General features: G+C 36.8%; 2 protein-coding genes across 2 annotated transcripts in view; one reads left to right on the top strand and one right to left on the bottom strand.

The window, feature by feature from the left end:
* The window catches only part of LOC126367510 (myelin transcription factor 1-like protein), a 31,063-nt gene extending 18,768 nt beyond the window's left edge, over positions 1-12,295 (top strand). The window contains exons 11-16 of the mRNA XM_050011055.1: positions 1,277-1,490; positions 8,525-8,734; positions 9,354-9,416; positions 9,542-9,831; positions 10,040-10,200; positions 10,656-12,295. Of these exons, the coding sequence (XP_049867012.1) occupies positions 1,277-1,490; positions 8,525-8,734; positions 9,354-9,416; positions 9,542-9,831; positions 10,040-10,200; positions 10,656-10,958 (1,241 nt within the window). The 3' untranslated portion in view covers positions 10,959-12,295. The remainder of the gene's footprint in view (positions 1-1,276; positions 1,491-8,524; positions 8,735-9,353; positions 9,417-9,541; positions 9,832-10,039; positions 10,201-10,655) is intronic.
* Positions 1-12,788, bottom strand: part of LOC126367488 (uncharacterized) — a 476,961-nt gene that overhangs the window by 452,644 nt on the left and 11,529 nt on the right. The window lies entirely within an intron of this gene.

Raw genomic sequence — 12,788 nt, 5'->3', positions numbered from 1 at the left:
CGTAACTTCTAAACGACAACTTTGGGTTTTGAAATGTTTTCAATTCACACACTTTAGTTTATGATACCATTCTATTTTTTCTATCACTCACTAGACAATTATTTTCAATAAGTAATCTTAGGTAAATTCATTTACCTAAGTACATTGTTGGACGTTTCGAACAAGGAAATATATTTAAATAGTTATTTATAATTATAGTTAAAAAAAATTTTCTACTAAATAACCAAAAAGTCTAATATAAGTACATACATAATTAAACTCTTTGAAAAAGTGTACGCTCTATGGCCTATAAAAGCATTGTTTACAAAGTGTAACTGTACTATAATGTCGCCAAAAAAGCATTGTTGTTGTTTTTTTTTTTTTACCTGGAAACTGGCACCTTTACTTTGTTTGGTGCCATAGATATACTATAAAAAAAAAGTATACATTTGCCGCCATTTTCCCGCGCGTTGGAAAATAAATTGGAAAATTTTTGTGTTTCGTTTAAAATTACGTCGTCGTAGAAAAAGTATTGTATGCAACGTTGTATAACTAGGTCAAAAAATGCTCGTGGCGTCTCTTATTGCGATGTTCGCCAAGGCTCACATCGCAACTCACGCCACTCGCATTTTTTGACCCTTCTTATACAACTGTTGCATAAAATACTATAATAATAGATAAGTAAGTAAATAAAACATTCCAGCTAACGCGCCAAAAGGTTAGAAAAGAAGTAAAATTTCATGCACCATTTTCTGTTAAGTACGCGGAGAGAATTGGGTAGTTTCCTAGTTCAAAGATAAATTATGAAATTCTGATTACTAAATAAAGACAGATCTAAAACTGACGAAAACATTTTCTTTTTTCTATTAACTTATTTATGAATGTTAATTGAGAAAATCGTAATAATAAGTCCGACATTTTATCACGTTTTCTATGACGTCACAGTGTGCTTTTTCATACAAATTGGAATTTGTGTTTTAGTAATTTCGTGTTTTGACTACTTAGTTGAAAACTAGTCTATTATGGAATACCTACAAAGCTACGTTTAAAGCAAGCTTGTTTCGTCAATGAGATTGAGGTCAAGAGCAAACCCATTTATAATTTAACAAGAGAGCAAGTAGAGGTACCGATCTGACGCCATCGTCTTTACACAAATAAGACGACGGAAAATTTCCTTTCGTGTTACTATGTGCATAGTTATCATACATAAAGGCAATTGGCGGACTTCAATTATTAGGTAGATGTGCCCTGAACACAATGCATGAAATGACTCATATGTGAACTCCTTTGCGACCAGGTTACGGAGGCGTGAGTCCGCACCCAGTGGCGGGGTACGGGCTAGGCCAGCCGGACTACGCAGCGGCGGCGGCGGCGGCAGGCTACGGGGGCTACCAGTACCAATGCGGCGCGTACCCGCCGCCGCCCGCGTACCCGCCGCACGCGCCGCCTTACTCGCCGCCCTGCTACATGCCCCCGCCGCACGCGCCGCACGACAAGCCCAAAGACAGCAGGTGATAATTACTAACTTTACCCTGAATGTGATCTAAACACTCCCCGGTGATACAGCCCGAGCGTGAATGCTGCCCGAGGCAAATCTACAATAAGGCAAGGTAAAAAAAAAGATATCTGGAGTCTAATAAGAGACTAGTGACTTCAAGCACTGCGCCTGCCAACGGAGAGCTTGATTAACAGCTCTAGATGGCAATTGGGCTTCTAAGCTTCTTGCCTTAAAAGCTCAGCCACCAATCTCTGAATAAATAACTTTGTACTGATAGGACTATTGGAGCTTTAACGCGATAAGCTTATCTCTATGCCTCCTATCAATAGATAAACAGGTAGACGAAATTTATTTTATCAATTGATAGGAAGTTCTCCATTTGATAACGGAAGGCTTGTGACAAGCAAATGGAACATCGTTATTCACTTTGACTCTAAAACTTCAGCTCATAAAAAGTGAACATGCTCTCTGCAATTCAAAAATAAATTATAAACACTGATTACTAAATAAAGACAGGTCTAAAGGTGACAAAAAACGTTTTATTTCTATTAAACTTATTTATGAATTTAATAAAGAAATATTTCATAATAAGTGCGACATTTTATCGCGTTTTTTATGATTTATAGGTACAAATTCCGTAATATTTTCGTATTTTCATGTTTAGCAAAAAATAACTGATTTGACTAGTTGGAAACTAGCCTATTGAGTTACTGGTTTATTAGAAGTAGAACTACTAACTTAAGTGGAGAATACCCTTTAAACTAACTGACTAGCAACTTTGTACACTAATTAATAAACTACCTTTAGTATTTACTGCTTAGGTTATACTATTTATTGTAAAGGAAACTAATATGCATTCATAGACCCGTCATGACAATTTAATTTGCAGACTGTAAAGAGGAATACACACATATTAAATGAACTGTATTATAATAACTCAACCATTTTGATTTCTAAAATGGTAGAAAAACATCTAGGTATGTACCTACCAAAGTAAAATTTCTAACAACACCTTATACTCGTAGTGTTAAGATCCATAAATAACAGAGAGATAGTGCTACAATTTTCACAAAATGCTACTAGGTACTTAAGTCTAATTTTACTGGAAATATGTAATGTATAGTTACTTATGGATAATAACAATAAATCCTAATAATATACGTACTAAAACCTACTAAGTATAATAAATAACATAATTTTCTAAACATTAAAATTCCAACTAAGAATCGTTGAGATTGGAACCGTACAAATTACTACGCTGGTCTACGCTATAAACAAAATTACGTACCCAAGTAGGTATATAATTGTGTTAATATTTAGGTAGGTACAAGGTAAAATCCTCACGTCACGTGCAACAAACAATAAAATCGATAAGAATAGGCCCTAATAGCCATTTATTTTTCTAATAACTCGGCAATAAATGACATTACATTCATAGAATCCTTTCCAAAAACTACAGGGTGAATAAAAACCCTCTAAGTAGGTAGGTGTAGGTACCTGCATCCATTTGTAGCCGCAAAGAATAGGGTCGCGGTCGGTTCGTGCCTAAGGATGCAAAAAATCTCGGGCGTTAAGACCACGTGGCATAAAACATTCCAGAAAAAATCTGGATAGAACCGCTCAAAAGTAGTTTTGTCCATAATTCCTCGAAATCATTAAATCTCAACCCGAAAAACTTTTTATAGGTACTCAAGTAAATACCTACTGGTACAATTGTCTAAGATTAGATATAAATAAGATTTATTAACATGAATAAAATATATAAACTTTGGACGAATCGAAATTGACAGTAGAGCAAGTATTTTACACGAAACTGAAAGCGAAATAAGTAATATAATAGTTACACGCTACAATGATTAATAGATGTCTCGATAACTACTTTATTAAATAATCATGATTCATGATAAAGTATGATTATCATGAATTCATCGCTTAGATAGAGCGTAAACACTCATGGATAGTCCTCGTGGGCCATATGCCTTTATAATACAGTCTAAAATCGTACCAGTCTCTTTATCTCCTATATAACGGCCGAAAACCGTCGAATTGTTTGCTTCGTAGGTACGTAATTTTATAAAGTTTTGAAACTTTTACGTAAGACGTATTTCTGGCTAAAAAAAGAATCTAAACATTCCTTACGCAGGCAACTCAAGTAGACGACATACTTCAACTGCTACGTGAAACGTGTTTGAAACATAACCCAGTTTTAAATACAAAATCCATCCAGTAATCGTAAACGACAAAACTTTTCCTTTATTTTGTCGCATTGTTGATCAACTCACGGGTGACGTAATAGGGAATGCAGCAACTTATTACTTAATAATATATAAATCTTAAACGATTTTTTTAAATGAAACTTATCAAAACCGGCATAAATCTTAAATTGAAACTTTAGTTTTATGAGACGTAGGACGTTTTAATTTTTTTTTTTTTTTTTGTTTTCCCCGAAGGGTAAGGCAAAGGGAACTATGCCCATACAGCCATGTCTTACGTATTTTTTTTTCTTGATGATTAATGAAATGATGAAAGGTGATGAATGATGATGATGAAACCTAAGCCCCCACCCTCGGAGTAGACTCCTACTCCGAACCCCAAACGAATTAACTCAAAAGTCCGCATAAACTTTTGAGTTATGAAGCGGCTTCCCGACACGAAGCGAAAATAGGCAGATACACTTTGTTTATTGAATACTCCAATATAATAACACTCGCGAATGTCTTCTGACCAACTTAATGCGATCATTAACCACAAAACACCACTTCGTATTAATTATTTAGATTACTCAATGAAGAAAGCAACTGTCCCGTTCCCGTTTCCCGCCGAAAAGCCTAGGACGTTTTAACTTGCGCGCGTCCTGCGACCGCCATTAACGACGCTTCTGGTGTTCGGATATCCTCTCCAGCAAAAAAAAAACTTTGTTGTTCATTCATAGGTACTAAAAAAATTATTTTTTAATAAATCAGTGTTAATTAAATTAAACTTATTTATTTATTCAGTTATACTTATTTTTGGAGATATACTGCAAAAACATATGAATATCAGTATAAATGATATAATTTAAAATACTCTATCAATGCAAACAATTTATTTAAATCGTCCATGATTTAAATATACGTAAATAATAATATTCTTATAATCTCTTATACCTTATAGGAAATTTAAAATTTGTAAATAATGAATAACTAAGTTACCTAAACTAATTGAAAATACTTAACTTTGTTTAAGTTAATTAAGTTTGTTTGGAATTATGATTAATAAAACTCATGTATGTTTTAAATAACACGAGTGAAATCTTTTGTCATTCTTTTAAACTTCTACAAAAGCAGGTGTTACAAAGTTAGGGTGAGTAAAAGAGATGAAAGATGTTTTACCGGTGTGTGAATCCGAACGCGGCTTATGTCACGCAGCGTACAAGCAGTCCAAAATTAAACCGGCGCCCGCGCAGGCGCGCACCACGCTGAGTGTTTTGCAAGTTCACAGACAATTCAGTGGAAGATAAGATACAAACTATTAGTGTTTTGTGCTACTTTTAAGTGTAAAAGTAATGAAAACTACAATCATGCATCGCAACAGGTAAGTTTACTAACTTTTAACAACTTTTTGTACAACTTTACGTACAAATCGTATCGATTATTCGAGACAAACAAAACAATGCTAAAGAAGTAACAATAACTTTGTAAACTTTTTCACCACGCTTGACGCAGGCAGATAACGACCATTCGGATGTGGCGTTTAGTTTACGCTACTTTAATGAAACATTAGATTATACACTTGCAGTGGGTTAATGACTTTAGTAGACCAAAATGGGCTGATATAAATAACATTAAGGTCACACTTTTATACTGTCGGCGCTACCTTTTGATATTGTGAGCTATTTATACCAAGACAGCGCGTTTTGTTTCGCTTTTTTTGTAAACTTTTCGCTTATTTCCTTTTTTGTTTTAAAACTTTTTTGTAGTTTTTATTTGTGTTTCTTTTTTGTTTAGCTTTATTCAAGAGGAGTTTTATGGTAAATTGATTTACCGGCGGGACCCGACCAAGGAGTTGATCCAGTGTCCGGTGGAGAACTGTGACGGGTCGGGACACATATCCGGCAACTTCGCAACACATCGCAGGCAAGCGGCCACTTCCGTGCAATCAGCTTCCACTAACATGCTTATTTTAACCTCACTAACGTCAAAAGAACATTGAAACTCACAACTTCGCTCGCGTATACGAACAAATTGAAAATCTATTGACTAATACATATACACTTTAATGCACACTAATTATAATATTATGTTTGAAAACTTTTAAATGACAAACTTTTAACATCACAGAGTATTTATAAACAGCTCGCTCATGTAGCAATTTTCACGTCGATCTTTACAATGAAAATTCCAAATAATTGACATGCACTGAATAATTTCATTAGGATTCTGCTAATTGTGAGCTAAACACATACTTACTGATTTTAAACAAAGACAAATATCTTACCTAGTATTTTAGTACCTACTTAACTAACTATTAGGTAAGTATACAAATACTTTCTAAATTGACTGATAAATAAATAAAACTTACCATTTTTATTTTTTTCTTTAATATAGTAAATCTTAAACCTACGTACTTTATTTAGAGAAAAAAGTATTTGACCATTCATATTTTTGACTAAGCACCTACCTATTAAGTATGCAAAATTTGAAGACTGCTCCCTATCTGTTTTATTATTGATTCTTCAGAGACCCGTCAAACAAATTGTATCAACCTTGTAACATATTTATCATTCTTATGAATGAATAAATAAACGTACTGCGTCACTGAATATATCTGGATATGTAGGTTGGTATAATAAGTATGAAATAATACTGAAAAATCTAGAACTTTGCAAATGTTCCATAAACCAAACACAGAGTATTATAGGGACTTACGGCGCGCGCTAAAACAAGTGTATAAATTGATTTCTATTGCAAAGTTATCAATTTCAAACTTTTCTTAAGTTTAATTAATGATGCAGATTGTTTATTAAATAGCTAGTTCACATTTATCTTAACCTAGATACTACTAAAGTATTAATGCCGTACCAAATATCGTTATCAAAAGAACAATTAGTAGGCTTTTAGAAAAAATCTTTAGTTTACGCATTATAGTAGGTACTTAAGTATGTTAATTCATACAGGAGATATAAAACTTGGGCGTTTGGGGCTTGGCTCTGCCCGACCCATTAGGGATTAAAGGAGTAAGTTTATGTATGTATGTAGATGTATAACTTGACGCCTGTTAATTTTCCTCATTTCAAAAAGTTCATTTAAAAACTCCATTTGTATTATCCTGTTAGAATAATAGGCGACAAATAAGTAATTATGTTCGATTATGTTGACGAAATGATACCATTGTTAGTATGGACCTACCTACCTAGTTCATTTAGAAATGTTATCAAAATCACTTTGAAAGAAGAAAAACAAACAATGAACAGTCATTCTTTGTTATGTTATGTACACAAAAATACTACACTTTCTTTTTTATAGGTATCTATTAACTTTTCCATTATTTTATGTGCCTCTGACTACCCCAATTGGGAATATAGTCGTGAACTTATGTCGTGTTATGTGTTTTAACTTTTATATTGAGTATTGATATATTCCATGTCGATTATGCGACCCTATATACACCCTCTGTCGCACTAACATATTTGACATTTAGTGAGGCTTACAGTTCAATTTGTCAAAAAAGTTAATGTGACATGGTACCAAAGTGTATACGTATTAATCGTGACCGTACTAGGTTAACGTCCAGAGCCTTATATAGTGTTCACCGAGGTCACTCTTAGAGGGCTCTAGGCGTTTTATGTACGGTCACGAGCATTAATATGTATACACTTTGGTACCATGTCACATTAACTTTTTTGACAAATTGAGCTGTAAGTCTCACTAAATGTCAAATATGTTAGTGCGACAGAGTCCTAAAGTGGGTACATTATATTGCTCATGACTGTACAGCGCCATCTATATTGTTTTTGAGGAACATAGCCCGGAAAGTCCCTTATTCAACAATTAGCGTATTTTTCTCGATACGACCACACATGGGCACGCTACAGTGAACATTAGGTGGCTTATAGGTGGCTATTTTAGTTACAGTTTCATATGGACATAAACATACTCTATATTGTAAAACCGTGAGCGTAACGACGTAGCCGAACGCGTAGAGTCTAAAATTAAATCAAGATGCTCCACTTGCTTATTAAAATGCATTGTAATTGAAACATTTCTTGTCGTATAGACTCTATAGTGTTTACATAGTTACCGAGTTGCAAGCAAATGCTATTGCAATGCGGGACTTTTCAGGCTACGCGTCCCAAAAACAATATAGATGACGTAATTTTCAAAAATAGAATGTAATAGCAGAGGCATTATATAAAATTAATTGTTGCTTGATATTTGGATCAGATATGGTATAGAATTATGTTGCTACCTATATTGCTTCTCTTTATTTTGATCAGATTAATAATGGGTGGAAGACTTGTTGTGCCTGGGTGTAATAACAAGGCTCATCATTTATAAGTAGGTACTCAAATATAAAGATAAAAGATGCATATGTCTATTATGCATGAAATTAGAAGGTCAAACGAAACCAACTTTGTACAGCGCCATCTATTTTTTTTTTTTTGGGAACGTAGTCTGAAAAGACCCTCATCGAATGCCATAATTGCGGACTGCCATGTTCATATAATATTGAATGTTACAACAATAATAAACGTATAAAACATGCTACGGTTTCTGCAAACGAACGTTTCACTACGTTAGATTGTAAAATCGCTAAACAAATAAATAAATGTAATAGATAGTTTTTACGCTTTAGTATTTTGGCACTTGTCAGTAGCAACAAGCATCAATCAACAAGGAAGCGTAAAATAAGCGTATCGTAATTGGTACATACTCTAATGGCAAAAACCACAACTTTATTTAAAAGGTATTCTCACTTAAGTTTACAAAAAAAAACAAATGTAATTAAGATATCGAATAATATAATTGTAAGGTGCAAGTAATGACCCTACCACGGCATTGTAAGCAGTTTGTATATGTGCAGCCTGAGCGGGTGTCCGCGCGCCGACCGTTCGCAGCTGCAGCCGCATTCTCAGGAGCTGAAGTGCCCGACTCCTGGCTGTGACGGCTCCGGCCACGTCACCGGCAACTACTCGTCACACCGCTCGCTCTCCGGCTGCCCTCGCGCCAACAAACCTAAGAGCAAGCCCAGAGATGGGCAAGACTCCGAACCGCTCAGGTGAGACCAATGTTCTAGTACTTAATCGAATCAGACGTCACTGCGCGGAAATATATCATGAGTTAAGATAGTTAATATAGTAATACCTAAATATACTGTATTAACAATCCTCAGTCAAAGTTTTAGTAACTTGCGTTAAACATTCTCCGTTAACTTGGCAAGCCCTATGGCCTAATAAAATGTTATTTATTACTAATTTGCATATGAATTGGCGTAGGTATATTTATTCTAAAGCGATATTAGATGTGTGATGCATCTTTGCAGTTTAATGTTGCGCTATTCATTAGTTGGAAACGAGTGTTGGCACTCGCCGAGTACATTCAAGTGCAGTCGCTAATGCATAAAATGAGCTATTGAAACTCGGCCGCGGGTCTGCATTGATTTGCTACGATACAATAACATTTTTTCGAATCATTGTTTGCATAACACGTCATAAAATATACAGGCATGTCATTGGAACATGTGTAGGTGGCTGTAGGTACGTCACATTACAATGCCCTTGAATAATTTAAGTCTAACCAGACGTTCCTATTATTAAATCTCACTCTGAAAAGTCAGGTCATGATGCGTCACTATAATCCGTTTACAATAAGTTTCTTGATATTTCCACGCTGCTTAGATGCCCTATACCGGGCTGTGATGGATCTGGACACGCTACAGGGAAATTCTTATCGCATCGAAGGTAAGACGAAGGTAGTTCGATGTGGAGTGTACAATAGTTTGTTTCGTAGATGTAATGTTTTAGTTGTAAAATAGACTGTCGTAAAAATTTTGACACTTGAAATTAATTTATTGTTTGTCGTGCAGTGCCTCGGGATGTCCGATTGCGAATCGCAACAAAATGCGGGTGTTGGAGAGTGGGGGTACGGTGGAGCAGCATAAGGCAGCAGTGGCGGCGGCGGCGTCGGCTATCAAGTTCGACGGGGTGAACTGCCCCACACCGGGTTGTGACGGCTCGGGGCACATCAACGGCTCCTTCCTCACGCACCGCTCGCTGTCTGGCTGCCCCGTAGCCGGCGCCGCGACCCCCACGCCACAGCCCAAGAAGCCGAAGTACCCTGATGACATCACACCGCTGTACCCCAAACCTTATTCGGGTACGTCACCTTATTTACCTTTCTAGTTACGATTTCTTTACTATAAGCTATAGTCGTCATTTTGAACTTGAAGCTTAAATTTACCTAGTTAAGAATACCTACTAATTGTAATGTAATTATTTGCCTTAAACAAATATTACTCTTCGATTTTCTTTTATTAGTTGATTTCTGATCGAATAAATAATAACTTTGCTTCCCAACTCGGCAGGTATGGAGATGAACATGCAAACAGGGAACGGCGAAGACCTGATGACCCTCGAGCAGGAGATCACAGAGCTGCAGCGCGAGAACGCGCGCGTCGAGTCCCAGATGATGCGCCTCAAGTCCGACATCAATGCCATGGAGACACACCTCAGCCACGGCGAGAGGGTACGTCATTAAAAGCTATTAGAGCGCTTTCACATATAGCCGTTTCATTCACGTTACAAGCGGTGCACCAACGGAATCATAACTCCAGCGCATCTTAGTCGCGAAGCTATCGCCAAACGGCTTCTACGCTAGTTACTGTCATACTCACGCGACAGCCACAACTAAAACGCCTTTATGTGAAATCGCTCTTACCCATTATGTTTTCTCAACCATTCGAAACCCCTTTCTTTATCAAACTACCTTTAACGCAATATTTTTCTGATAACGTAGATGGTACAGTCATGGCTTCAAACATCCAACTTTGAGTGCTACTAACATTTGTGAGTACTAAATTGCTTAATACTAATGTCCTAGCCACTCTGAGAAATTAAGAAAGAGCCATTATCTGAAAGTGCGTATTATTTTGAATATTTACATCGAATGGACAACTGAGGGTCGTTTTCCGTTGTTTGCAGGAGAACCAGCTGATCTCGCAGCGCAACAACAACCTGAACGAGTACTACGAGAGCCTGCGCAACAACGTGATCACGCTGCTGGAGCACGTGCGCATCCCGGGCGGCGCGCCCGCCGCCGCGCCCGGCGCCGCGCCCGCGCCGCCGCCCGGGGACAAGCCGGCGCACGACAACTTCGACTCGTACCTCACCAAGCTGCAGACGCTCTGCTCGCCCGACGGCTACTGCCCCGACGAGAACCGCCCCATCTACGAAACCGTCAAAAACGCGCTCCAGGACTTCACAGTGCTCCCTACCCCCATTTAAGGTTCACAGAGCGCCGCCGAACCAGAACGACAATGAACTGAAACCGACCACGGTCGCGATCGGCGGAGCTTATCACGCGAACTGACTCATCAGTGATGAACCTAGTGTTAATGATTCTAGTGAAGTGAAGTGCGGAGAGCGTAGTCTCGGATTCTAAGCTTTCACCAAAGATTTTAAGACGGTAATCGAAAAATCGTTTGTAATCGAGTGAATGTATCATAGTTTGTCGAAACTGTGTACAGTGTAACCCCCGCGTAGGCGGGCTATTTTCGGACAGTATGTGTTCTACTTAGGTAACGATGTCTGTTTTGTAAACCGTTGTATACGATGTGCGACTTCTTTGAATTACATCACGTCGACGATGTAAGATCGTTCGAATTTTAATAAGTAAGCTGGACTTAATATAGACGTAATAAATTTTAAACACTGTTACTCGTATATGCTTAAACTAAAGTAATTGTTAGGGAAAAGTTTAACTAATGTACGAGTATTATGTAAGCGATTTTAGCCCCACAGCCATCATGTTCGATGTAAATATTGTACCTACCTATCGATGTAATGAAGACTACCATTGGAAGCACTGACTGCTGCCAAAGCGGTTGCTGTTTAGTTTAATTCATAATGGATTCAGATTTTATCACTCGGAAGGAATTATAATATAGTGATTAAGGAACTCTGTTACTCTGTCTCTAAGTTCTCAACTGGGAATGTGCCAAATGCTTCAGACTCACAGCAGCTCCCGTTCGCTGATATAATTAAGACTAAACATATTGAGATAGAAGTGTAAACAAACGAAAATAAACTCCTTAGAGGACTTTCTAGTCAGTTTTGTAAATAAATTGTGAATAAAATAGTTGTCGCGTCGTATGGGCGTTTTTATTTAAATTAGGAAATAACAAGATCTCATTAGATCGAGTAAGTTAATTCAGTCATTAATTGATAACCAATTTTAGGAATAAATAAATACTTTCTTTGTTAGCCAATGTTCACTTCGCTGTGATTATGTTACGTGTTACAACTTATTTATTGTTACCCTTTACAAAATGTGATAGCTTAATCGCTCAAGTTAGTGTTACTTTGCTTATTTTAAGTTGATGTGCTTGACACAAACTTGTGCAATTGTACCTTGTAATTACTGCATGTTTCGTTAAACATATTCCCTATTTGTAAATTCCACTACAATCATTTTGTTTGGTGGAATCACATTGGTACACTGAAATGAATAATATTATTCGCATTTAAATACTAAACCTATTACTATGTTACTACTCTGATTGTCATATACGTTTCTGTAAAATATTGAGTATGTGTTGTTAAAGAGAATAAAAATAATAAATACCAAGATTATTGAATTTATTTTATATAGGTACAGCCATGAGCAATATAGTGTACCCACTTTAGGACTCTGTCGCACTAACATATTTGACATTTAGTGAGACTTACAGTTCAATTTGTCAAAAAAGTTAATGTGACATGGTACCAAAGTGTATACATATTAATGCTCGTGACCGTACGAGTCCCTTAACCTGGCACTGCCACCATCACGGATCGGGATACTGACTACACAGAAAAAATGACTGATAATTTGTCGAAATTTGTCGCCAAATACCAACATTTGTCGGTCTGTCGTTCAAAAGTTATAAACATTTTTTGGTGGAAGTGCCAGTGTAGGTACCTATCGACAAAATACTCTTAGCAAGATAGTATTAACAGAATGTGTATATTGATACTAACTTGCTAAGGTCGTTTTGTCGATAGATTCCTACAGAGGTCAATGACCGACCTCATCAACTCTGGTGCCAAAGTTATTATTGATCCACCAAGAGCACC

The sequence above is a fragment of the Pectinophora gossypiella genome, chromosome 6, assembly GCF_024362695.1.
Source record: "Pectinophora gossypiella chromosome 6, ilPecGoss1.1, whole genome shotgun sequence".
Classification (NCBI taxonomy): domain Eukaryota; kingdom Metazoa; phylum Arthropoda; class Insecta; order Lepidoptera; family Gelechiidae; genus Pectinophora; species Pectinophora gossypiella.
Note: the sequence above shows the minus strand (reverse complement) of the source record. Positions and strands in the feature narration are given on the sequence as shown.